Source organism: Myiozetetes cayanensis, unplaced genomic scaffold, assembly GCF_022539395.1.
Source record: "Myiozetetes cayanensis isolate MyiCay16 unplaced genomic scaffold, myiCay2020 scf6-25, whole genome shotgun sequence".
In the NCBI taxonomy this organism is placed as follows: domain Eukaryota; kingdom Metazoa; phylum Chordata; class Aves; order Passeriformes; family Tyrannidae; genus Myiozetetes; species Myiozetetes cayanensis.
The window spans coordinates 36,265,715-36,291,586 of record NW_026087853.1 but is presented as its reverse complement, the minus strand read 5'-3'; the positions used below and the strand labels follow the sequence as shown (position 1 = coordinate 36,291,586).

The window sequence follows — 25,872 nt, the reverse complement described above, 5'->3', positions numbered from 1 at the left end:
CAGGCTTCTCAAGCTAAGCTGTTGAGATGCATTTACACGCAATCAGCTGTGTGAATAACTGGTACTGGGGGAGGATGAGGGTGAGGAACTCTGGGAGAGAGGCAGCTTTCTTTGCCTTCCTCACCACTGACAACTTTGGCTGTAACTTCTGAAAGAGCAGGTCTCCTGCATCCCTGTTGTGGTGGGTGGCCTATGGATACTTGCTTTGTGAAGTTCTTGGCCCATTTTCTGTAGTGGGGCAGCAAGTAAGCTTTTTGATGTCCAAGACCTACGATAAATAGTTTTTTGATGGAGCCATGAGTGGAAAACTGAGTGTGGTGGTGGGGGAGAAGATACAGCACCTGGACTCTCTCTGCTGTGTGTTGGAGCTGCCCTAGGTCCTTGGAATGAGTGTTTCTGCACAGGAGCATCAGTGTGTAAACATGACTGTTAATAAAATGGCCAAGGGGCTGATTTATGGCACAGCCTGCTGAAGCAAGAGCCAGTGGGCCCCCTAACATCCAGGATGCAGTTGCATGGCCTGGCCCACCTGCTCACTGCTTGCTGGAAACTTCACAGCTTCTGCCCTGGCTTCTTCCAGGTGCTGTGGCCTCCCATGGCCATGGAGATGCTGTGGTGTGCTTGTGGAGGGGCATCCTGACTCTACCTCCAGTGCTGTGGGTACCTGGTGCCTGGGGAGGCCCTGCACTGCCTGGGGGACTGTGACTCTGGATAAGCCCGTAATGCTTAGTTTAAACACATGTTTGGAAAGAAGCAGACAAACCAAGCTCCTAGTCTAGACAAACCCTCTATAATATACTCGGAGTCTGCATTGTCTTCAGACAGTGTCTGGACCTTTGTGTTGGAACTCTGGTGACCGAGGTTCCAGGCTGACCAGCAAGGCTGGGAGAGACCACCAGGTTGCCCTGTGCAGTAACACTGTCCTCTGTGGTGGAGGATATGGTACGTGAGATGCGCTGGGCAGCTTTCAGCTCTGCATCTCCACCAAAGGAACTGAAGGGTGTCATTAGTTTGGGAAAATTTGCCTTTTTGGTGAAAGAAAAGTGTTTTACAGGGCACCTGGGGAACTCTGAGGTCACCGGGAGTTAAGAAATACTGCTCACTGTGGAGAGTCCTGTGATGTTCCACTGGAAAAAGGAGAGTGCTTCCTGTGATAAGGCATTTAGTTTTGCTGTCAGTGCTTTCCAGAGGTTTAAATAATTGGGAACACTCATCACCTACTGCCTAGAAGTTTGTTAGCAGGCAACGGAATCTCTCTCTACTCCTGTTTTTTTCTGGCACTTAAGCCTTTTGTACTGGGAGGAGCAACCCAGCCATCCTTAGTCAGCAGCCCTGGCTGAGGAAGGGAGGAGGCTGTGTAAGGAGTGCTGTAACTGTCCAGATAGAGGGAAGCTGGTATTGCTGCCCTGGGTTCTGTGGAAGGGAGCTGTGGGCCTGAAGCATGTTTGTGCAACATTTGGAATTAGTTTAGTTGAGAAGCTCTCATGCTGAGGAGATGGCAGAACTGTAAATCATCAGTGATCGATGTAGCTGCAGAAGCAGTTAGGGCAGAAAGAAGGGCTTACAAGCAAAATCCATTATAAAATGTCAAAGTGGGTGGTTTCCTTTACTGGGGAGGGAGTCTTCTCTCCAGGCAGCAGAGGGAACACTGCCTATGCAATGTGGGCGTCCCTCTGGAAGAGGAATTTGCATCCAGGTCTGCTGCCTGGTTTCTGTCCCATGTCCTGCTCTCCTCTCTCTAGAGTGATTTCATTTGGATGCTTTTCTCAGATCCCCAGAAAGGAAAGTACTGTAAACAGCTGCCAAGCAGGATTTTGCGTTGTAGAGCATACTTAAGTGCTGGGGCCTGGTTAGTTGATGGTATGTTTCTATTTTTCCTGTATGTGTGTGTGTGTGTGTTTTTAATAGGAAGAACATATTCCGTTCTGGTTGAGTGTATGTTACTTTTCTTTGTGTGCCTCTTAGTACAGTAACTCAGAGCCCACTCTTTTCCCCTGCTTATAAAATGACACTGGTATTGTGTTTCAGCTGTAATGTACACAGTCTTGCACAACTCTTCATAACATTTTTAAAGTTGTGATGACGTTGAAGGTTTTAAAAGAAAACTGAATGCAAACTCTGGCACCATTTCTGTGGATACTTAAGCATGTGCTTAATTTTGCATGAGGTAGCATGAGTGTGAGTAGTTCCATTTTACCCAATGGATGTAAAGGTAAGAGCCTCTGTGGCCGATTGCAGGATCAGAGTCTGTGTGTGATGATTTGTTTAATTCCCATAACTGTATCTATGTGCATACCTTATATGTATATCATGCAGTTGTCTTCATGTTGCTTTGACCAGCTCCACTGCACTTTGTCCATTAATCCATGTTTCCTGAATGTGTTGCTAACCAGTCCTGGGAAGCCTGGAACGGAGGCTGTTTCTCTTTCCATGTTTCACACCCGAAATAAACAGTTAACCAGAGAAATTCCATTTTTATTTTGTACTCCTGTCATCATCCCCAAAATTGGTTTCCCCTTTTCTTCCCACTTAGAAGCTCCCTGACAGAGTCTCCTCTGATCCAAACAAAATGCTAACCTGACATGTTCAGGAAGGGCAGTTTCATCTCTGAACTTACAAACAGGTTTATGCAGGAATAAAGCTGGGTTATTTATACCCCAGGGGAAGAGACACCCGTCTCTGCAGAGGCCTGAGATGGTGGTCATTAACTTTTCCACGTCACATAACCAAAGGTGCCATGCCTTTCTAGATACTTCTGAAGTGCTGATTATGCTTTCCTGCTCTTTAAAGTCCAGTACTATTGGATTCAGGCATAAGGAAAGGATAGCTTCTTTTAAGAATGAACATGTTAATCACATATCCATCCCCCCACCCCCACCCTCTGGTATTTAGTTGTTGCAGAGAAAAATATGATGAAAGGTTGTTTTAATGTATACTGGAAAGATTGACAGAGCTGTTTTTGAAGCCAGTGAGAGACACAACCTGGTGAAAGGCATGGTAACTATCATCTTGTGCTTGTCTACGTGTGGTAGTGGAAGGACCTTCATTTAGAAGAGGGAATATAGCATTCACCCAGTCTCTCTGTGGGCTGCTACTTGCAGTTTGGCTTACTGGAGGTCGTGTTAAAACCTCAGCCTAGCACTGGGATCAGTATCCTGTGGGGTTCCTCACAGGCGCCTTTCTCATATACCTGTTACTGAGGTCCCTGCAACCATCCCTGAATTAAGTACTCTTTGGATGTTGGGCCAGGGCTCCTGCTCCTTGGCATTCTTCTTTCTTTTCAGTGTGTGAGCTTATGGGTAGTGGACTAAGGTCAGACTCATTAAAATACGGTAGCACTACTGATATTTTCAGTACAGAGTTTGCAAATAGAGCTGTGCAAATCTATCATCTCCTATTTGCCCACTCTTAAGGTTATAAGATTACTTTAAAATCCAAGTGGAATGGGCAGGTGCTCTGTGTATTGCATGTCTGCCCTTGTGCTGGCCCACACCCTGGTCACCTCCATGTGGTCTGTTGGCAGTCAGACACTATATCTTGATATGACAAGAGCTGGCTGTTAACTTACAGCTATAAATCTGTTGGGGCTATAGTGGAAGTCTGTCAGTGCTATGCAGGTGGCAACGGGCTTACTTGGCTTCTGGGTGGATAACTTTTAATTTTTTTTTTTTCCCCTATCACAGCTTGGATTTCTGCAGTGGCAGAGCCTGTTCTGGTCACAGTGGAGCAGCAGTTAACAGAGTTTATGGGACATTCTTTCCAATTGCTGTGGTCTAAACATATGTACACCAGCATTGAGTTACTTCTGCCTGGAAATAAGCCACCAAGCTATATATAAAATATGTTTGGACTGTTGCAGTAATGTTGTTGGTATAAATAGAAGAAGTGGTACACCCAGGGCTTCCCTTCCTTAGAGCTGATTCAAGAAGACTTCTCAGATACTCTATCTTCAGTGGAAAACGCTTTAGAAGGTGGCTGAAAGCAATAACAAAATGCCATACAGCTAGCCTCCAGGGAAGAGCTTGAGTACTCGGGTGTGGAGCATGGGATTCCTGCTTGAAAGTTGCTCAGCTTTTTTCTCTTGTGGTGGAACATCTGTCAGAAATCCCACAGGGTTCAGTTTGCAGCAGCCTGGTCCACCAATGCCACAGAGTTTTGTCTATGACAGTCTTTTAGTTTCTTGTGACTGAGTTTTCTTGAACTTTTGTCAGACATTTTCCTACTCAAGCTATCAGACAAGTAGTCGAGGTACTTGTGGAGCTGCTGTTATTACCACGTTGTGACGTATTGGCTGCTGTAGAAGATTGTGCCAATTTATGTGGTCCTTTCTGTCACTAATAGATTTTTATCTCACCTAAAATGAAATGTAGGAAGTGACCTCTATAGAAATAGCAGAAAGTGCCGATAAGCACTGAGCAGCGAGTTACAGCTTGTGGTTCATGTGAATTCCATCTTTAAACTCCAAGTTCTTCTTTGGCTAATTTGTAAACAGACCCTTCCAGAGTATTGTCTCCTCTATTGCAGGTATCAACCTGTGATGTTCTGAAGACTTGAGTGGCAAGGTTTGCAGGTGGAAGTAGTGTCTTTTCTTAAACAGACTGATGCAATTAGAAGAAGGGAGGCAAGACTGTGGACATGTGGAGATGTTTTTGGGGTTCGGTGCTCCATGAATAATTCTCTACAGTCATTTCCTTCTGCATTGTTTCTATGAGTCCAAATCATCAGCTGTGTTCTTTCAATTCTGACAGGCCATCGACTCCATTTCATCCAACACCTCTTCTCTGGTCAGTGATGGGAATTACAGCCTGGCTTCACACAGGAGCTGGTTCTAGTGCAGGGGTGATAGTAGAACTTGTATCCAGTAGTTGCCCACTACCTAGATGCCAGTGCAGTGCAGCAGGGAGTGGACACAAGCTTGCATAGAAGCTTTATAAATCTCTTTTGCTGGAGGTCATGAAATACACTTTGAGCTGGGTTAACATAGAGGCTCAGTACAACTGTCTGTCAACAGGGATGTTCTGACTCTTAAGAGTTGCTTTGCTCTTCAGTCTTATTTCTTGCCCTTCAAGTGTTTGTCTGCTTATTATGTCTTTAGTTTAAATTGCAGAAATGTACTTAAGACTGTAGTTCAGGTATTTCTGAACTACATGTGTCACTCAAAGTTATTTCTTAACCAGACAGATTCTGCTAGATTCTTCTGAGTAGGTGAATGTATCTAAAACTATTTACCAGAAAGTTATGGGAGCAGCGACTCTCTGCTGAAGACTGGAGTTCCGTAATCTGCGTTCTGCTTTTTACAACATCAGTTTTTGCTGAGAACTAAACATGTAAAAACAGCAGTACTTTGTGAAGTGTTGAAGGAACAGAAGTTGGTTGTGTGCCTGGATCTAGGGCTTTCTGAATTTCTAAACAAGGGCAGCAAAGATATGGTGGTTATTATAATGGTTTGCTTTCTTGAAGTACGGCAGGAGCTATGTGGTAACAAAAAGAAAGCATTTTTTATCTCTGTGGATAAAAATTGTTTCCTCTGAGTGCGGTTTTACTTCCTCAGTTCTCATATTTGGGAATTCTACCAGTTACCCATGCTCCTGAGCCTAAAAATAAGCTAGAGGAGACTTCTTTTCCAGTGTTACTCCCTCTGTTTCAGGGTTTTAAGGCACTTAGATGGCAGCCTATTCCCTTTTTCCTTCTGGTAAGTCACCTTTAAGGAACTCCTCAACTAAATTGGCTTATGTTGGACTACTGTACCCCTTGTTTACAGACTTCGTTTCCTACAGGAAAAGAAACTGAAAAGGTACTTGGGAAAAATCACAGGAGGAAGTGATTTAAGGGCAGAGTATGCGAAGAAGGAAAGTGGGCTGAATTAATGACTTAATGAACTTGTTTAGGATTGCTTTGTAGTTATCTTTATAACCTTTTGTCTCTCTGTGGTTTATTGTCTAGTGGTGGTTTCCTCTGTGTGTGCGTGTGCGCAAAAGAGAGAGGATTGATGGTGTTTCTTGCTGCTGACTTGCAGGGGGAGTTATTCAGGTCTTTGGGGTGCTGGGTCTAGGTCATAAAACTTGTAAAAAAATGAACTGTTTGGAAAAAATTGATGTGAGTTCTGCTTCTGCTGTGACTGTGGACAATGATTGCCTCTCCCCTAGTACTAGTTTGCATCTTTGAAGCAGAACGATGGCTCAGTGGTGCGAACCTGAGTGAGCACGTGTGGGTTGTTGGAGTTGTCTGTGTTGGTGGCTGAGCAGCAGGTGCAGTGATGGAGTCACTGTATTACTGGTGAAGGACTTTAAGCTGTGCTGGAATGGGAAGAAGTGGCATCAAGGTTGTTGAAGAGGCGATGGAAGTCAGTGCTTGTGCTGTTTTTTTAAGTTTGTTTTCTCAATCTTTGGCCCGTGTTCCTATGTATCGCTTCTCCTGGGGAATATGGTCTCCTTTCTGGCTGACAGGATGAATCTGCTCAGTATGCATGTTGATGGACAGATGCAAAGAGCTTCTTAATTCTAGGATGCACGAAGGGCGAGATGATAAAGGCTGTTCTGTAAGAAGCTTATTCCTCGGGGCAGAGAACAGGGAAGAGTACAGGAAGGGATTGCCTAGAGCCTGGCAGTGAGTGTTGGCTGGGGGTGGGCAGGAAGCTCAAGTGGCTCCTTCTGTATATCCTGATTGGTTTGGGCAAAATAAAGAAATCTCTCACGTTTTCCTTTGATTAATTTTTAAGCATTCTTTAAAAATATCGTCCCTGACCTTAAGAAGGAGTGAGATACAGCAATGGTGCAGCATGGTCCCCAGGGTAGCTGCTGAAAATTGGGAGCGAGGTGATGTTATTCCCAATTCTGCTGCTAATTTTTTGCATGACCATGATCAAGACATTTTACCTCAATGTTTGTGGGATGTTGCCAACTAGTCCGCTTATACCTGGTTATAGATTACAAGCTGTCTGGGAGTACAGGTTGCTGCCTGTTGTAAGTACAAGAGGAGTCCATGTTTGTTGGGACTTCTTGTAAGTACTGTGAAACAGATATTAAATAGTCCAGACAATGTTTAGGGAGAGATGGAATACAAATCTCTTTACCTCCTACCTCCTTCTGTAGGGATGTTGTCTGTGTGATAAATGCTGTATACTCACTCTGCCCCTCCTGTTACATTTATTCCAATCTTAGCATCTTTTAAATTGCCAGTATATATATTTTTAAGTATAATTTAATCAGCTTACATCCAAACCATTTTTTCATTCCCTGAGAATGAAAGTATGTACTTTCCCCCGTGGCATCACAGCAGTCTTAGAGAGATGAGGACAAGGTGTCTAGTCATGGAGCAGTTCAGGTGTTACAGGCAAGATCTTTCAGGTATCAGGAGAGATGAACTTTCTGACCTCCAGTGGTGGCGACAGATACCTACTCTGTGTATGGAATCTGGGCATAAAAAGATGAAGCTTTTACATATAGTCTCTTTAACAGACTTACACTCTCTTTAAGACACATCTTTAGGACACTGTCCTTCTCTAGAAGGTGTGGTTGCCTTCCTGGCAATGGGGGCTGGGTAAGTAGGTGTGAGAGCTTAGGGAAATGATTTAGAAAGGGCAGTCGTAGACTTTTAGGACAGAATGGCTGTGTAAATCACTGATGAAGGATAAAAATGGATTGATTCAGCATAGGGTTATGGTTAAATAGAGAAATCACAAATGAACTACAAGTGTTGCCTCAGGCAGGCTGATCAAAAGGCTTTTCTGCATCCTGCATAGCTCTAGTTTGTGTGTTTTTACTCTTGGACTTAAGACAGATGACTAAGTTCCCCTCCCCAAGCCTTGTCAAACAGTGCACAGATCTGTTCATATGAAAAATAAGCCCCAGTGTGAAGAAATTAAGGGGAAGGGGATTGTAACATGCTGCATTTCTTGAAGTGCAGAGTTGTGGCTTTCCTTCTGTAGTTCCCCTCAGCAGAGTTAACTGTGGGGCAGGCTTTCTGCTCCCTTTCTTTTGGTCTGTCTTCCCCATGTCCAAGTTTAGTTTGAGCGTGTGTGTTGTTTATAAAGTTCAGCAGGAGGTGATTTAGGACGGAGCTCCTCGCCATGGCAGTATCAGTGTTAGAAGTGCTGTGTTATGGCCCCTGTGTTTGACTGCTCCAGAGTCAGGAGTTATGTGGTGCTGCCATGGTTTCCTTGGAGTGGATGCCCACGAAGCTGTGGACTTTTAACCTTTGGCTGTTTGCATTTAGGAGCAGGCTCAGCTCAGGATCAGGACTGAGAGGAAGGACTTTTTCAGAGCTGCAGAGGGAGCAGCCTGTGCCCACATCCCTGTTTGGCTCTTTTCCTTGTTCTTGTCTCTTGCTTCTTTTGAGTGCTAAAACCTGGGCAAAACAGAGGGGAAAGAGCCTTTCCTATCTGGGAACTGATGATTAACTTATGCTGAGAGAACCATTTGTTCCTGCTTGATTTCAAACCCTTATATGAGTAACTGAAACGCTGCCCAAGGGAACTGTATTTACTTTTTTTTTTTTTTTTTTTTTCTGTTTCTTCTCACTGAAGCACTTTCTTTGCCTGTATTCAGGCCCTGTGCATGGATTTGGAGGAGACCGATATGTAACACAGATGGATTAGGGGAGTGTTGCAAGTTCTTCCATGTATCTCATCCTTGTATAGGTAGTTCTTGGTGCAGGGAAAAGTGAATTGATTCCATCTTCTACTACAAAGAAAAAAAAAAAATCACTGGACAAATTGCCTATGTGGGAGGGCAAAAGCACCCCATATGTAAAGTCTGGTATCTTGTCTGCTCTCTTTCCTTATGAAAAAATAATGCACATTTACAAAGTGGAAAAATCTGGTTCTTGTGGAGAAGTGATCCTGCACAACTCCAGGTCCCAAGAGCTCAAGGAAGGGGTTCTTTGAACCCTACCCACACAGATGTGTCTCTCTGTTGTGTTCCACAGGGCTCGACTGCCTGTGGAGCTGCTCCGATTGACTCCATGTGCAGATGCTTAGTCTGGAATAAATCAGGATTGACTCTTACGTGCCAGCAATATCCGTAACCTGTTTAATGTTGCTTTTTCTTTTTTCAGTAATTTCATACATTCATCACACAGTCTTCACAAATTTTGTTCACATCAACAGAAAGAATTTCTCACACCAAAGTCAAAATAGCATCATCACAACACTGGCAACGGTGGACAATTGACACTCATTCCACCCATTGTCCTTTCACCACCCATGTGTCTCTGGAGCTCAGATATTCTGAAGGTTTTGTGAAATCTCATGAAAGTCTGAGTTGGGATTGCTTTTATGGTGAGAATTATGACTGAATGGGAGAAGGAGGAGAAACCACTGCTTGTCATGCCTTTAACCAAGGCTGGTAAGGTTAGATGGGCCTCTTGTCATCCTGAAGTATTTAAGAAGAAATTGGGCATTGTTGTGGTCATGGGGAAGAAGAAAATTAGTGGACGAGGCTGGTGTTAAGTGAAGAAACAGTAGGTAATTATTTAATGATGACAGGTTGTGCTGCAGAAGCTGATAGAAAATTACCCTCTACATATCCTCTTTTGCAGGACATGGAGACACTTGCAGATGTGTGCTGCTGTCAATTATAAGTTCCCTCACTATGGTTCCTGGTAGAGGTGCTTTTAATAGCCTCCCACCCACTCCCCAGGGCTATGCAACGGTATTTATGGCCTCTCTGGGACTGCCTTTCTCCAGGTGCATGAGGAAGAAGGCAGAGTGCAGATTCAGCACGTAGCCCCTGACAGCTGGGGCTGACGGGTCAGGAATGCAGTCCTGACAGCTGGAATCGGGCTGGAAGCGGTCAGCACGGTGGGGAGGCCAGGAGGGGAGAGCAGGCAGGAGAGGCTCTGTGGAGAGTGGACAAATGCACGCACGCATGATGTGGAAAGACAGCCTGTGGGGACCCTGCGTTGCTCGTGTTTCCTTTCTCCCTGATTTGTTCCCTGTTCTTCCAGCTGTCTCGCTAATTTTTAATTAATGTGTGCACACCCCTGTGCAACCATTATAGTGACACCTGGCAGAGCCATTAGAGCTGAGGCCCAGCATTTCCATTGGAATACCCCCCATCCCACCTCTGCTTTTATGCAGGTTTACAAATGTAATGTACTGCTTCCCATAACTCAGACGTTCAAAACCTTTGGGAAAGTTGGTTTCTACCCACACTATTCTTGTGCCAAGGAGTGCCATTCATAACTCACATTGTGGGAGATTGTTCCCTGATGTTCTTAAAGTGGTTAACTTGAAATCAAATTGCATAGAACGGGCAACTACTTATTGCAGATTATGATGTTCTGGTCAGGTGTTGTTTTGTTTTGTTTTGTTTTGTTCCCCCCCCCCCTTTTTTTTTTTTTTTTTTTTTTTTTTTAATATTGGTTAAAATGTGAGGGCTTGTTCAGTGATCAGACATAGCTCTGAATCCTTTTTCCCTATGAATGCTACTTTAAACTGGGCATTGGCTCGAAACACCTTAAAGTGTTGCAATGAATCTGTGTGGTGTGTTATGTGAAACCAGTTAGATGGTCTTGGAGCAGTTCCTGGAGGGTGAATTAGGCAATTGGTGAGAGTCTGCAGTGGTGGCTGTGAGCAGGACTTATGAGGCTTACAGTGAGAGATGTGGAGACTGCTCTTTTAGCACAGAGACATTCTGAATTGGTCGTGTGCTGGAGCTTGGCTTACTGCTGTTACCTTTTGTAGGTGGAATATTTTCAGTCTCCAGGCTTGTCAAGACAGTAGTCTGGATGCTGAGGGACAGAAGCCTCAGGCTGGAGAGGAGGGAGAGAATAGAAAAGCCTCTTAAAAAAATATAAAATATATACATATATATGTTTAAAGAAATTTAAAAGTGCATATTCTATATGCATATACAAAAGCAGGGGAACTCATTGGATACAGTCACCAACTAGGGAGCTGAGTGGTTTTGTTGTTTGTGTGCTTTTGTAAGTCAAATATCTCCTACAGTTAATTCCAAGTCAAATATCTCCTGCAGTTAATTCCATCCACCCATCTTCAGCCCTCCCCGTGCCAGACCAACAATGAAAACCCCAACTCCCAAAAAAACAAACAGGCAGAGGAACCTGGGCCAAAGCCAGACTTTTGCATGTCAAGCTCAAGTGCAAAATGAATATTTCACAGCTGTGTTATAAAGCCCTGAAATGAAGGCTTTGCAGTGGAAATGCTGACAGCCCCTTAAGTAGAACAGTATACTGTAATTAGTGCTCCGGGTTTAGTGTGCCAAACGAAGCTCAGCAGAGCTAAATGTAAAACTTCAAGCCTTTGTTTTTCTGCAGCAGTAACAGATCAGACAGTGTGTTCAGACGGCGGATTAGAGCCTACAACGTGTGCGCTGTCCCTGGAGGTTAGACGTGCTCTTTTGCTGATGGGGCTCGGGGGCAGCAGGAGAGAGGTACAAACAGGGCCAGCTGTGAGATTTGGCACTCTAGATCAAGTTTTACTTATGTAAGATAGACAGCTATTTCTTAAATGCTGACGCTGACAATGTACAGCTACATTTTCAGCATTTTCACGTATTGAGTGCCAGAGTGCATTGATACGACTTTGCTGTTGTAGCAGCGTGGAAAACATGTTGGAGTGCGTGCAGAGGTGCTGAAAACTCTGAGAGCAGAATACAGAGAGACAGACGTGAAAACCACAGCGCTGTTGTGAAACTCAGGCCTGATGCTGGAGCTCGCCGTGTCAGTGTATTAGACAGAAGAGCATTGGGGTTTCAAGCCAAGCAGAAAGAGCAATTTTTTTAAGGCAAAAGAACAGATGATTATGTAGCCACTCCTCTGGCAAGATGGTTACTTAGTTGCAACCGATTACTTGATGTGCTGAGGAAGGCTTTTCAAAGTAACACTCCTGGGTTATGTATCTCAGGGATTTCTGTGTCCACTGGTTTTTCAGGAGTGCGTGCCTTTGGACATATATTATTAATATACCCACTTTCAGGCAGCAGAGGGATGAGGGCAGGCTCATTGTGCAGTGAATGATAGATGAACTCTGATGGATGTTGTCTTTTCGTGCTGACTTGATGCCTCTACTTAATTAAATGGGTTGAAATGTTAATTCTGTTATACACAGGCCCGTGGGAAGGCTTTTAAAATAGAACATGTCTGGTTTTGGACATTTATTGAAGTAGCCATTGTGGAATGGAATGGAATACTTGTGGTGCAAGAATTCCTTCTTAGGATGCTCTTGTTCATGAATAGGTTTTAATAAAGGCATGGAGAGGAAGGGGTATGTTGAAATTAAACTGTTAATTGAAGAATAGGATTTCCCTTTCCATAAGGGAGCAGACAGGAGAGAATGGGAGATAAGTTTCCAAATGCAAAGCAGCAGGAGTTCTTATCTGTGACTTTGCTGAGCAGGGTGACCTTTTTGTTTTTCTCTGTAAATGATCCTAGATGTGGTATTAATGGGTAAAGGTATTAATGTGGAAAAAATGGATTGGATAAGTTCATGGTAGAGAATTCTACTGAAATAAGTTAAAACCTGAGAATATCTATTTTGAGACAGGAAGACTGGGAGGTGACAAAGAATTACATTTTCTTTCCCTGCTCTTAAACTTTATCTGTACATTTCTTTATGATACTGTTCTTCCTGAATTTTCTCCTTCACTTATGACTACAAATGCAAACATGAACCAGGGCTAGATATTGGTCTCTGATCCGAGATGGCCAATTTCATGAAGTTTGGAACAGACATACCTGCTTGGTGGACATGGTTTTCCCAGGCTGTAGCCTCCTGCCTAAAGCCATAGATACTTGGACATATGGGCAGCCCTGTACAGTTTTGTCCAGTTTACCCCTTGGCTGTCATTTTGAGCTGGAGAATTGCGTGCATCCTCTCAAATGCTTTGCTTCTTTATTTCCATGCTTAAATAAACTGTGCTTGTAGAGAATGATGGGATTTTTGGGTCCAAAAGAGAATGTAGAGAGCAGGAGATGAGGTTATCAAGTCAGAAAACTGTAATTTCTTTAGCATATGAATACAGGGATGAAGGGCTGAAATACTACTGAACTCCTAGTTAGTCTTTTGCTAGTCTGGGGAGGATGATGGGGTGAGTAGCAGCATCATTCAGCATGCAGTTGAAACTCGTTGAGGGATGCCTGGTTAAAAATGGCTTTCTCTTGAAATTTTGTTTTTCTCTCTTTCTTTAAGATAAAGCAGACTGGGGAAATCTGCTAGTGGGCAAACAGGCACAGATACAGGAGCTCCTACCCAGCAGCAGTGGTTCAGTAGTAAACCAGTGCAGCTGTAGGGAGAGTACCTGTGAGCACAGATCAGGCAGGACTGTCACTGTGACTGGGTTGTCCCTTCTAACACCTGTTTTAGTGGAAATTATTGCTGTGCTGCTGTGTCTACTACTGCTTTCTAGCAGCGTGTTGGCTGGATGTGCAGCCCACAGTGTTTGCCTCCTGTACTTGCAAGTATAGACAGTCCCAAGGAATGCAAATGATGGGAAGGAGAGAGATGTTTGCAGTGGTGAAGTTGTCTATGTTGTCCTTTAAGCATGTGGAAGCAATTGTTTGCGGTAACTTCCTCAAAACAACAGAAAGAGCTCACACAAGTAGGGAACTTGCTCTCTGAGTCCCAGGAGCAGCTGGTCGAGCACCATGTTTCCTGAAAAGCCAAGCAAGGCTGGCAGGGGCTGTTTAGACCAGTCTTTCTGAAAGGATTACCTGCACCTCAGTAGTAAGGCAGAGATGGCATGGCTTTTTCACCCAAGCATGGGCTTTCCCACATGCTGCATGGGACCATGCCTGATGGAAGCAAGGTCTGCTCTCAGGTATGCCCATTGACTTCTAGGTGGGATTGGGCTGCAGTGAAGCAGCCTCTCTGGGAAGGCCTGACTGCTCTGAATACCTGTTGGTACCTCGAGTCCTGCAGTTCAGGACTCTGCTGGTTTGGTTTGGCAGTGTTGGGATTTGATGTGGAAGGAACAGGGTAAGTGATGCACTTAGGCATTAAAATTTCTTCACACCTTTGCGCAACTTGAAGTAGCCAAATTTAGGTTTAAGGCTGTAAAATGGGTAAATAACAGGTTTTGCAAGACAGGTGTTAGCTGCACAGGTTTTGGTGCCTAAGAGTGTGTATTCATCTTCCAAACTTGAATAAAAGTTGACCTTACATTAAGGAGATGGGGTGGTTACAAGTAGCATAGTGGCCGTGCAAGGTGAGCTGCAAAATGGTGCTATGTGTGGATTGATTCAATAACTCTTGCAAGTCACAAAGAGAACCTTGACTGAAAGTGCCAAATACTATTAATAGAAGCCTCAAGATGAAGTAACAAAATGCATATAGTCAGCCTCCTCTCTTGCCTCTAATTTAGGTACACAAAATGACAGGTTTAATCTTGCAGTTGTTTCCAGGCTTGGATGAGGATGGTGAGGTGGCCCATTAATTGCCTGTGATGTCCTGAGCAAGCAGTGACATGTCTGATGATTGTAGGATGCAAATTGGGCCAACATGGGAGCGATTGGTAATGCACCCAGTATCGCAGATCTCCCTGTGGTTAGCTCAGATCAGACTTGGAAATATGTGTCAGAGCATTTATTTCAGATTGGGATGTTCTGACGTACCACTTGGGAGACCTGTGTAAATGGCAGTGGTTACAGTTGTGTAGGACTTGGAGACTGCCCTTAGCACAGGAGGAAGTGGATTTCTACCTTGTTGTAAGTGGTAACTTCAGAAGTGGGATAATGGCAGATCTGTATCAACAGATTTCCCCTTTATTGACAAATCTTAATTCCAGGTCTGAAAGTTAAAGTTGATGTACTTCTACCCCAATTAAATGTATTAAAAATTTCTTTGTTTTAGTTGGCAAGTTGAGAGGAATCCAATTCATACTGTGTTGTTACCTGTTGTTTTTTCACTCTGAAATGTTTTTCATTTTGCCAAGTTTTGTGACGAGTGACTGACTATCTCTTGCCCTTATGTCACCTAGTCTGGAGGTTGGTCATGGGGATAAAGCAGTGGTGTATTCTGGGTAGGATGGTGGAAGTAGAGCTCACAAGTGTCATAAGACCACATTTTAAATTTATAGGCACTCCTTTTTGATGCAAATTGGTTCTAATACTCAAGGATTATCATGTAGAGGTATTGTAAGAGCATCCATGGGATAGGCTCGTAGAGTTGCTTTTTGGATTCTTTACATTAGGTATTTTTTAAAGCTAAGACTAGGAGCAAAAGAAGGAAAGCCTTTTCCAGAAAGTTAGTTATGAATCTCTGGATACAGGTATCTGTTTATGTGGCACTAGGTCTGTCAATACCAGAGGTATGTCCTTGATAGTTGTCTTTTTCTAAAGGAACAAGTGATCTGTTAGAGGCCAGGAGATACTCACTGGCTGTAGAGTAACTGGATAAGAAAACTGAGCTGCTTTTATGTCAGGCTGTGTGCTGACCATAGGAGAAAGGCAGACTTTCCACCTCCTAGCATTGCCACAGATTGTCTATCGGCAAAGCAGCAGGGGACCTCCACAGATTCCAGAGTGAGAGAGAAGCTGGAGCAAGCGTGACATTTTGCTGTTGGTGAGGTTAGAGTGTCCAGACAAACGAAGTGGTGCTCCTGTTTAGTTTCTCTTCCTCTTAAAGACTCAGAGGGGTCAGATGTTTCCAGACCACCAAGTACAGAGTGGGCTTTGGAGGTGTAGCTGGATTGATCTAGTTGCCAGTGAAAGGGATAGTTTTTCTTTTACCTGGCTTTGAGCTTCCTGTGGCTTTCCCCAGGCTGGCAAACAGAAAACAAAAAGGAGAACATGTTTTTCTGCTGCTTTGGCATGCTGGGCTGGCAGTTGCCATGCCAGGGCTGTCTGGCATGAGGGAATGGTGGGGTGTGTAATTAGACTGAGTAGGATAATGGAGGAAGGAACTGTCCCCTCCAAAACAGGCTGCTGTAAGATCAGCTCAGCTCAGCTGTGGTGTAAGACTGCACACTGAGAGGCTTAATAAATGTCCTTGTGAAGCAAAAACATACCTGTTGGTGAAAATAGGTTGCTGAATTGCTGCTGAATATCTGCATAGCCAAGGTCAAGCAATGTCTTTTAGGATAGTTACAATTACAGTCAGCCAGAGCTGAAGCCTGCACTGAGCAGCGTAATCACAACGTTGCTAAATTGACGTTTGCTGACAGCATCAAGTAATTGGTGCCTTATCTAGATGGGACTACTTGAATGGCACATGTCTCTTCCACTTCCTCCTTCCCTGTCAAAAACGCATTTTCTGGAGGAATTTAAACTTCTTCTAGTTTAGGAACTGCTGATATAAGGTAGAATCTCAGCACTGAGTTCTCTCTCTGCATTTTTGAAGCTGCTTTAAAAATAAATGTATTTGAAAGTATTGTTAACAAGTTTGGAAGAGTAAATATCCTCCTAGCCTTCCTCACTTCTCTTCCAAACCCTTGCATTTTTGTTCCAATATTAAGTTGAAACAAAACTGTTTCCTTTCTTTACTGGTGGCTTTGTAAATGCATTTTTAATTGTATCTTCTTACTCAACAAAAATCCAGTGGAGTTTTGTAAAAGCCATATTTTCAGGAATACTCATTTTGCAGGGGAAGGGGACAATTTGGTGTTTTATCATAATGTTTTAAAATCTCTGGGGTATATTATTACTAAAAGGGGAAAAAAAGACCAAGTTGTTCTGGAGACTAGGAAATGAATCTTCTGCTTTCCATGTTACTGGTTTGAAGGCAGGCCAAACTGAACTAGCTGAAAGCATGGATGACTCCTGTTAAAGTGGTGCACCTCAGCCCTGCTTTACCTGTTGAAACAAGGTGGTTCTCTGCGTGGGGTTACTTTTGTCGCCTTATCTCGTAACCTGAGCCATGAGCTCAGTGAGACCTTGTGTCTTCACCCTACAGCTGAACTCCTCAGGTCTGGTAGGATGTGTGGTCAGGGTGGCGTGGGAAACCTGCCCCGCCCTGCCTTTTGTGTGCCACGTTGGTATAAATATAAGATGTTAGTCTTCAGGGCAGCTATTAAAGATAGTAGTAATTATTACAATAGTAACTTCTTATGCTGCGTCCATGCCCTTAGGACCTTAACCAAATATACCTTAGATGATGATAATTAAAAACAGAAGACTGTGACACAGTAAAATACTTGAGTTTGGCACAAACAGCAGTGCTGAAGAGGCATGTATGCAACAAATGTATAATAAATAAAATCAAGTTGTGCAAATATAAAGGAAAGAGAATAATTTTGTGTCGGTCAAAACAGCCCCAGGGCTGAGAACTGGTTTGTGCTCAGAGGTTGAGTTCTTTCATGCCACAGATTTCGTGCAGTGTAATCCCACTGCAACCTTTTGCTATGGGGTAATTGCTAAATTCTAATGCTTTCTGTGCCAGGGAGTGCTCACCAAAATATTAAGTCACGTCCATCTGTCACCTTCTTCCCATTTTGTTTTTTTTGCTTTTATCAGCTTCTTGCCACAGAGGTCTTTGTATCTCCCAAGTAGCTCTTCCAAATTGCATTTCTTTTCTTTTCCTAAAAATATTTGAGATCTTTGCTTGGTGGGGCTGTAGGGCATTTTAGATTACTGTGTCTTGCATGGGTCATTGGTATGCAGGCTTGTGAATGCTTAAGGTGATCTGTCTCAAGATTCCTGGGAAGGGGTACCCTAGTCCACTGGTTGTGGTTTCCATTTCAAGCACTGTGGGAAAAACTGACTATTCATTTCCTAGGAATACGAGGCTGGGACTAGTCTGAACCACCTACCACTGGATGGAGGAGACAAAGAGAATGGATCAACCTGGAAACAGTTTTCATGAAAGACCCAAGTTCTAGAGATAGTGGTATCTCTAGAAATATCCAGAGATAGTGGTTTGTTGCTCTTACTAGGAGGATGGGAATTTGTGGTCAGAGAATGTGCATCCCAGCTTCTCACCAGTCCTATCTGCAATCCTCTTGCAATCCTCTGTCTTTGCCACACTCTGGCATAGAGAAAGCAATAAGTGGATTCATAACTCCTCCTCTGTACTCCAGAAGTATTTTGCTATGCCTGTTAAGTGGGGTTGCTTCTATACCTGGATGCTTCTCAGTGAATTTCTAGGAGCCAGAGTGAACCAGACCGTCAGCATCTGTGCACGCCTCTATTTGAACTGCACTCACATTTCATGATACTTCTTGTTTTCTTTCTTGTATGCACTAGGTGACTTTGGAGAAAGTGTTGGGCATAACTGTGTCGGGAGGAAGAGGATTAGCCTGCGACCCCAGAACTGGCCTCGTTGCTTATCCGGCAGGGTGAGTCACTAACCACATTCTTCAATGCTAAAATAAACCAGGACTGATGCATTAACATAAAGATGCAGGTCTTATATAGGAGGCTATTTGCTGTTCTTAAAACACCAAAGAATGATGCGACTCAGCACTGTTATTGTAATTGGCAAGGGAGAGGGATTGCATTGTCAAGTTTTAATGGGATCACTTTTAATGGAAACACTCTCATTCCTCTTGCTCTGAGATGGAAGTTAAATACGTTTTGTGGGCTTTTAACTATGTTCTGTAGTGTTGTGAACTTACATGTAACTCAGTGTGATTCTCAAGCCAATAAATACCTAATGGAGCAAGTGATGCTTTCAATGAATTGACAAAAGCCTTCTTTTATGTGCCCTGCAATTTATGACTTACCAACTTCCTCATTCAAATATGAGGAAAGATTTCAGGCTTACAACCTGAACCCACTTGGATTTGTGTGGATTCTCTGGAGTGCAACACATCTATCAACTGTAGTCTAGGTCCAAATAGAGATATCCAGAAGGAGACCTTGATGGAGAGCAAAAGAGCTACTTCTAGGGAGATAGGTGAGGGCTGGAGAGGTCTACTGGGTTACAGGAATCAATATGAGTTTGGCTTTCCTTTGAGCTTGTTCATTCTGCTGGTCAGCAAGCTAAAGGAGAAGTCTAAGGGCAGTAACTCCGAGTGGTGTTGCAAGGACATACTTTAAGACATGAAAGCTGGAATCAGAAGAAATCTGATTAGCAGTTGTAGATGTTTTCAAGGCAATGCTAGCAACATGTAAAGATTCTGTGTTTGTGGCTGGAATGAGAGATGGAGTCAGTGAAACTGGCTAGAAATTTTTGCCTGTCCTGGTGATATCCTATTTCCCAGAATGACAGCATTTTTGTGGCTGAGGGAGCCTCTTGAAGTCATCTGTTCCAACCCTCATGCTCAAGCAGGGTCATCTATAGCTGGTTGCCCAGGACCATGGCCAGACAGCTTTTCAGTATCTCCAAAGATGGAGATGCCATAATCTCTCTGGACAGCATGTTCCAGTGTTTGATTGCTCTCATAATAATACTGTCAAAAAAAAAACCCAACATCATATGTTGTACTTTCTGCCCATTGCTTCTTTTTTTTTTGTCAGTGGGCAGTCTGATATCCACATCAGTGTTTGACAGCATCTTTTATGCTTGAACTCAGGAAAATATATTCTAGTGTGTGTTGCCTCTTCATCTGACATTGAATATGTTCACACTTGGAGAAGGCAAGGAGAGAAGAAAAGTGCAGTGCACAGATATTTTGGGCTTTTGCATAGCTGAAGATAGATTAGTTTAGTTAATAGCAATGTCCTATGCTGAGCTTGTGCGTGCCTGACATTGATTTAATCAAATGTGAGTACACCTGGGGATTCTTTTGGCTAATTAAAAGGTTATATGGTTCCTTAGGGCTTTACAGGGGAATTCCTGTTCTTACTTGTTGTGGTAACATCTCATGGCCTGGGCAGGAAACCTGCCCTGTCTGGACAGGAATATAGTAGATATATGTTGTAAAAGTTGAATGGCTTATATGACTTGCTGCTTTTGTTCCATGTCTGGCCTGTTCTGTGATGCTGTTGTGATTTGCTGCAGTCAAGATCATCTCTAACAAAACTAGCATTAGTTAACAAGTCAAGACATGAGAGAGGTACTGGTACAGACCTTACTAAGTTGATGCAAGTTCAGTTTGTTGTTTTCATGTAAGTTTCAGTTTGTTCAGTTTGTGTTTTACTTGGATTTTTCCCCTGTTCTGATTTCCAGTTAATTTCTCTTGATTTGCAGGAATCCTGGCCTTTCTGGCTTTATTTTGTTTATATTTGTTTATTTTGTTTCTATTTGAATTTCACAGAATCATGGAATGGGTAGGGCTGAAAGGGACCACAGTGTGTCATGTTGTCCAATCTCCCTGTTCAAGCAGGGTCATCTTAGAGCACATTGCACAGGATTGTGTCCAGATGGTTCTTGAATATTTCCAAGGAGGGATAGTCCACAACCTCTCTGGGCCATATGTTCCAGTACTTGGTCACCTGCACATGAAGAAGTTTTTCCTCATGTTGAGGTGAAACTTCCTTTGCATCAGTTTCTGCCTGTTGCTTCTTGTCCTATGCCTTGGCATCACCAAGAAGAGCCTGGATCCATCCTCTTGCTACCCTTCATTCATACAGTTAAATACACTGATGAGGTCCCCTCTCAGTTGTCTCTTCTTGGGGCTGAACATGCCCAGCTCCCTCAGCCTTTCCTTGTATGAGTTGCTCCAGAGTCCTAAGCATCTTTGTAGCCCTCCTCTGGACCTGCTCCAGAAGCTCCATGTTTCTTGTACTGAGGAACCCAGAACTGGACACAGCACCCCTGATTTGGTCTTACCAGGGCTGAATTGAGTGGCAGGATCACCTCCCTCAACCTGCTGGCAATGCTCTTCCTAATGTACCTCAGGATACTATTGGCCTTCTTGGCCCCTAGGGCATGCTGCTGACTCTTGGACAGCTTTTTGTCCACCAGGACCCCCAGATCCTTCTCTACAGCCCTGCTCTTCAGCAGGTCAGATCCAGCCTCTACTGGTAAATGGGGTTATTCTTCCCCATGTGTGGGACCCTGCATTTGTCATTGTTGATTTTCAGACAGTTCTTCTCTGCTCATCTCCAACCTGTTGAGGTACTTCTGAAGGGCACAGCACTCTGGGGCATTGGCCACTTATCCCAAGTTTGTGTCATAAATAACTTGCTGAGGAGATACTTTGTCCTTTCATCCAAGTCACTGATGAATGAGTTAAACAATACTTGGCCCAGTATTGAACCTTGAGAGAACCATTACCGACAGGTCTTCGACTAGACCCTGTGACACTCATTACAACCCTCTGGGATCTGCTGTTCAGACAGAACTGTCCATTAACTGGACACCAAAGCCACGTACATGAGTCTGATGTAGTGGACAGGATATGGCTTATGCATGACCTGCCCATGCAACCTGGTCATCTTCAACGGTGCTCCTGTGATTTCCTCAGCCCACTTCTCATGTACTGAGGTTTTGCAATCCTGACATGCAGATGCTTTGCTCCTCCAGTCTGTCCTACCCCTAAAAGCTGAATTTACGTAACAATTCTGTATTTTCCTAAGAACACTTTCAACATACCTGGATTCATTTGGTTGAGATCAAAACAGTTGCCCTAGGCATCCTGACTTCATCCACATCAGGCATACAAGTAACTATGTGAATGAAGACTTGTGCATGAGAAGCCTTTGTTTTCTTTGAGCATAATCTTAACTTGGGTCTCTGGTTTACCTAAAATAAATTTTTTTTAAAAAAAGTGATAGTTTATCTGAGTTTTCTCTTTCCTGGAGTTTCCGAATCTCCAGGGAAACTGCTGAAAGAAGCAATTCCCAATGCAACCTAAACTCATTCCAGCTCCTCAGTGGTGCCAAAGAGCTGTGTTACATTATTTTTTCCTTTTCTTCTCACTGACTTTTGCTCCTCTTATCGTTTCTCCTCTTTGACCCTCATGAGGCTTCCGCTCTGGTAGTGTGTGACAGGAACTATGCTGATCCTGGTACTTTGACAGTTTTTTTGTGGGATGCTTGTGTTATAGGAAACCATTTCTCCATGTCTGACTTAAAGGGCTAAACACACCAAGTGCTTCAGATATTGTAGGCCACTACTTTCATGTAAGACTGTTGTCTTGGGAGATAAGACAACATAGGAGAGAAAATTGCATCCTCTTCAAAGGTCTTGCATCTACTGACTGCACTTAACCTGTTCTTAGACTGGCTGGTGAAATAAACACAGTTGCACAATTGGATCTCTGTTAGGGTTATGGAGTGAGTTACAAAGTCGTTTTTGGAGGGAGAGTGAGTGGGACAGAAATGTACTACATTTTTTACTTCTTGTGGCAGGACCAATGCTCTGTCCTCCTTTGCTTTCACTTCCCCCCCCCCCCTTTGCATTTTCCGTGCTCTTCCCTTAGTTTATTCTCTTTTGCTTTTTTTTTTTTTCAGTAACTAGTTGAGGCTCTGTTTCCTAGAAACAAGAAGGGAAACAAAACGAAGAAAATCCTCTGAGGATGACTAACATTAAAAAAGAGAAAAAAATGGTGTGTAAATGTCTATCATTTAAATTCTAGACCAGCTACTAAGACAACTTTAGTCAGCTTATCAGTTTTTGGGTTTGATGTTGTGTTTACTGTTGTTTTTTAAGGCTTGTTAGGTTGGTGTGACTGGATTGATTTATTTTACTCCTCATGTTCTTCTTTCCTTGGCTCTTTGTTGGTCATGATAACTGGTTGGGAACCTGATCTTCAGGTGAGGCACTTGCCTGCCTGTGCTTTTTCTTCCATAGGAGCAGGAAAGTAGCACTTGTGCTTTTAGTGTACAATGTCTTTCAAACACTATGCTGTTATGTTCTGGTCAGCTTAAGCATCTTTCTAGCTCTGCTCATCAATTTTGAGCCACTCTGATAGATTTCAGGGATTTTTAGTGTTAGTGTTCCTTGCTGGGAAAAATGGTGTTTGATATATAGCACGTGAGATGAGTTAATCAATCTCAACCTGCTTATTCTTTCCCCCTTTCAGATCTCTAGTCTAGGTCTTTATGTACAGCAACTCTTGCAGACACGGGTTTAATATAGAGAATTGTGAGATGAAGTGAAATAAGTTTCTTTGGCTTTCTCTCAGAAGTTACTGTAGCCAATACAGACACAGGTCCCTGGCTAGCTCTGTGTGTGCACATAGTATGTTTGCTGAACTGATGATTTGGATGTTCCCATATTCTGTCCCATTTCAGAATTAATCACCTTGATTGTAGATAGGAAGAGAGGGACAATAAAAGGAGCTATATGATCAAAGTTAAAATGAAGATACTGAGGTTTTTTTCTTCTGTGTTTTACCACAAGATCTTGTTGAAGAGTTAGATTTAGTCTTACTTCAGCTTTATCACTTTGATTTTTAATTTTTTTGTATGAGTGTTCAAATCAGAAAACGACACAACTGTCAGGGTCAAATTTTATTTTACTGCTATTGTGCTGTGCGTGCTGGATGTCAGTGCAGCAGCCTCCTGTGCCAACCTGCACTGCAGTAGCATCCAGCCAGTGCCATCTCCTCGTTTCACTGTGTCTTCTGCTGTTCCACATCTCATCCTCAGCTGATTTGCAGCACCAAGTGGAAACCACTTAACTCTGTCAGCCTTTCTGAGTCATACCTCTCCTGGCTCCCTGCCTGCTGATCCAAGATGTGTCAGGTCCTGTCTGTATCACAGTGAAGGGAGGAAGAGGGTGAACAGGAAATGAGTGAATTGGTTTTAATCCATCCAGGAGCCTGTGCAGCATGTATGGAGCTGTCTCACACAGCTGAGTGGTGAATCCCACTGAAAGAATGAAGACTTTTCTTTTCCAGAAGTGACTGTTGGTTTGCTCCCAGATACCTCTTTCCAGTTCTGGTGGATAGGCTGTAAGGCTAAGTGGTTTCCAGCCCATCTCTATATGAAGTCTCTTGGAAAGTTTTAATCATAATTTTCCATCACTATATAGACAGATCACTGCACAACTTAATAAATTATCAGCTTAGGACAATTTCCCTTTACCTTAAGCTGCATATAACTCAAAATGGAAGAATAACATTTAGGATAAACATTGTGTAACTTTACCAGGCATGATATTGCCTCGCTCCTTCTTTCCTCTTGGAAGTGGAAGGTTTTGGTCAGTGATGTACAGGAACTAATTATGAGAGGCAAATCTTGTAGATGACTGAAGGTGAATGAGACAAAATGCTGTTCTGAACTGGGATCTAAGACTTACGACCATTGTGGCCAGGTTAGAATGGGTGGTGACATGGACAATAAAATCCTAATTTGTAAGATGACAAGTATTCCTGTCTTATTTCAGAGCCTGTTTTTATTAACTAATTGATCATGTTGCTTGGATGCCACAGTGGTAGTTGCCTTTAGAAGGCTGTAGGTTCACAGAGGGAATCCACTTCCTTACAGCATCAGTCTACCTGTACATGGTACATGTGCAGCTTGAGCAAAGCTCTACTGCTCTGTGCAGGTACAGTTCTTCACTAGTTCTTCCTTAGCATAAATGCTAATGGAGTGTATCCCAAATGCAGCCTGAAGTGGTACAGGGATGTTGAAATACTTGAACTGCTGGGTTGCCAGTAGATATATTCAGTTCTGCTGGTGCTACCTCCTTCAACTTTACTTACCTAAACCTGTGAAAGAAAATTTCCGTGCCTTCTTTCTGTGCTCTTTTCTAAAAGAGAACCCTGTGTTGTAAAGCTGTGTTGTAAAGACTGTAGAAATCTACCCTAAACTGAAGTCCCCATATATGGTTCAAAGCAAATTTCAGCATCTCTGGTCACAGCAGAGGCAGTTTGCTTTGTCTTCCTTGAAATAGGACAGTTGCCTTTCAAGGGCTAGACCTCTTTGCAGTCCCCGTCTTCCAAGAATCTGTACTGTTGTTAATGCATTTCTTCTATGAGGCTACTGGGCTTACATGTGTTATCTGGGGAAATTTTCTAGCTGGCACAGTTGTAGTGGTAGACCCAGAGACAAAGATAAGAAAATTCCCTGGACAGAAATCATTAGACCTAATTCAAATCTATACTGCAGATTGGCTTGAGTTGGGGCATTACAACCAAACCAAACAAAATTTTCTGTGCCAAAAGTGAACAACACTAGGTTTCAGTGTCCAAAAAGATGATGAAAAGAAGCCAAACCCTTATCTTTTCTTCCCAGCAACAGCAGATTTCTCAGAAGCAGGGATACTTTGACTCTCAAATCTCCCTGTCTTAAATACCCACTGGACAGAAAGGAACATCTGCACTGAGGCAGGAAGACCTGAAGTGTAAAGTACTTCCACTCACCACTTGCCCTTATTAATCTAGATTAGATAGGGAGGGTGGGCTGAGGAAGGCTGACATGGTCTTTGTTTCTAGCAAGTGAGCAAAGTCTTTGTCTTTGCGCCTGGGACAAAAGAATGGAGATCCCCTTTGCAACAGAGCTTTATTCTCAGGCCAAAGAATTGTAACTGATATTTTAATTTGCAGAGATGGATTTCAAGGGACTATGGCCCTCCCCTGCTCTTTTGCTATTTACCCATGACATTCACAAGTAACAGTTATGAAGTTCTGGAGCAATTGCCCGCTTCCAGTCTTGATAGCAGCTGGGCCCAGTTCTGAATCCCTATCATTGCACTGAGGCCCTGCCTGATGGAGCAGGCGTGGTCTTACTTGTGTGAGCTGTTTATGTCCATACAGCTAGGCAAGAATTTCTACATTGTTTTTTGCTTGATCTCCCTTTGTGAGTGCTGGAGGCTCTTCCACACTGAATCCACATTTCTCTAATAAAACTGCACCTAAAAAGTAGAATTGTTTGCTGAACAGTCATGTATTCATCCAGTTCAGCTCTAATCTCACTTGATTTGGCAGAAGAGAAGATGAAGAAACAAATGAAGCAGTGCTAGCAATCACCTAGAGCTGCAGGCGAACATCCCTGGTTTAAACCTTTAGCAGAATTGGAGTCAAGCCTGTCAAACTGACTTCCAGGCAGTTTTCATCAACCAATCCCTAGGTGTGTGTATGGGGCTGCTTTTCATCATTTGTCTAATTAGTCTAAATACTTTACCTTCAACAAGAAATGGATGAC

The 25,872-nt window shown here is 43.2% G+C and overlaps 1 protein-coding gene across 5 annotated transcripts in view; it reads left to right on the top strand.

The window, feature by feature from the left end:
* MAPKBP1 (mitogen-activated protein kinase binding protein 1) overlaps positions 1-25,872 on the top strand; it is a 101,368-nt gene that overhangs the window by 10,401 nt on the left and 65,095 nt on the right. For all 5 annotated transcript variants that reach the window (XM_050336999.1, XM_050337002.1, XM_050337001.1 and 2 more), the window contains exon 3: positions 18,139-18,230. In XM_050336999.1, the coding sequence (XP_050192956.1) occupies positions 18,139-18,230 (92 nt within the window). The remainder of the gene's footprint in view (positions 1-18,138; positions 18,231-25,872) is intronic.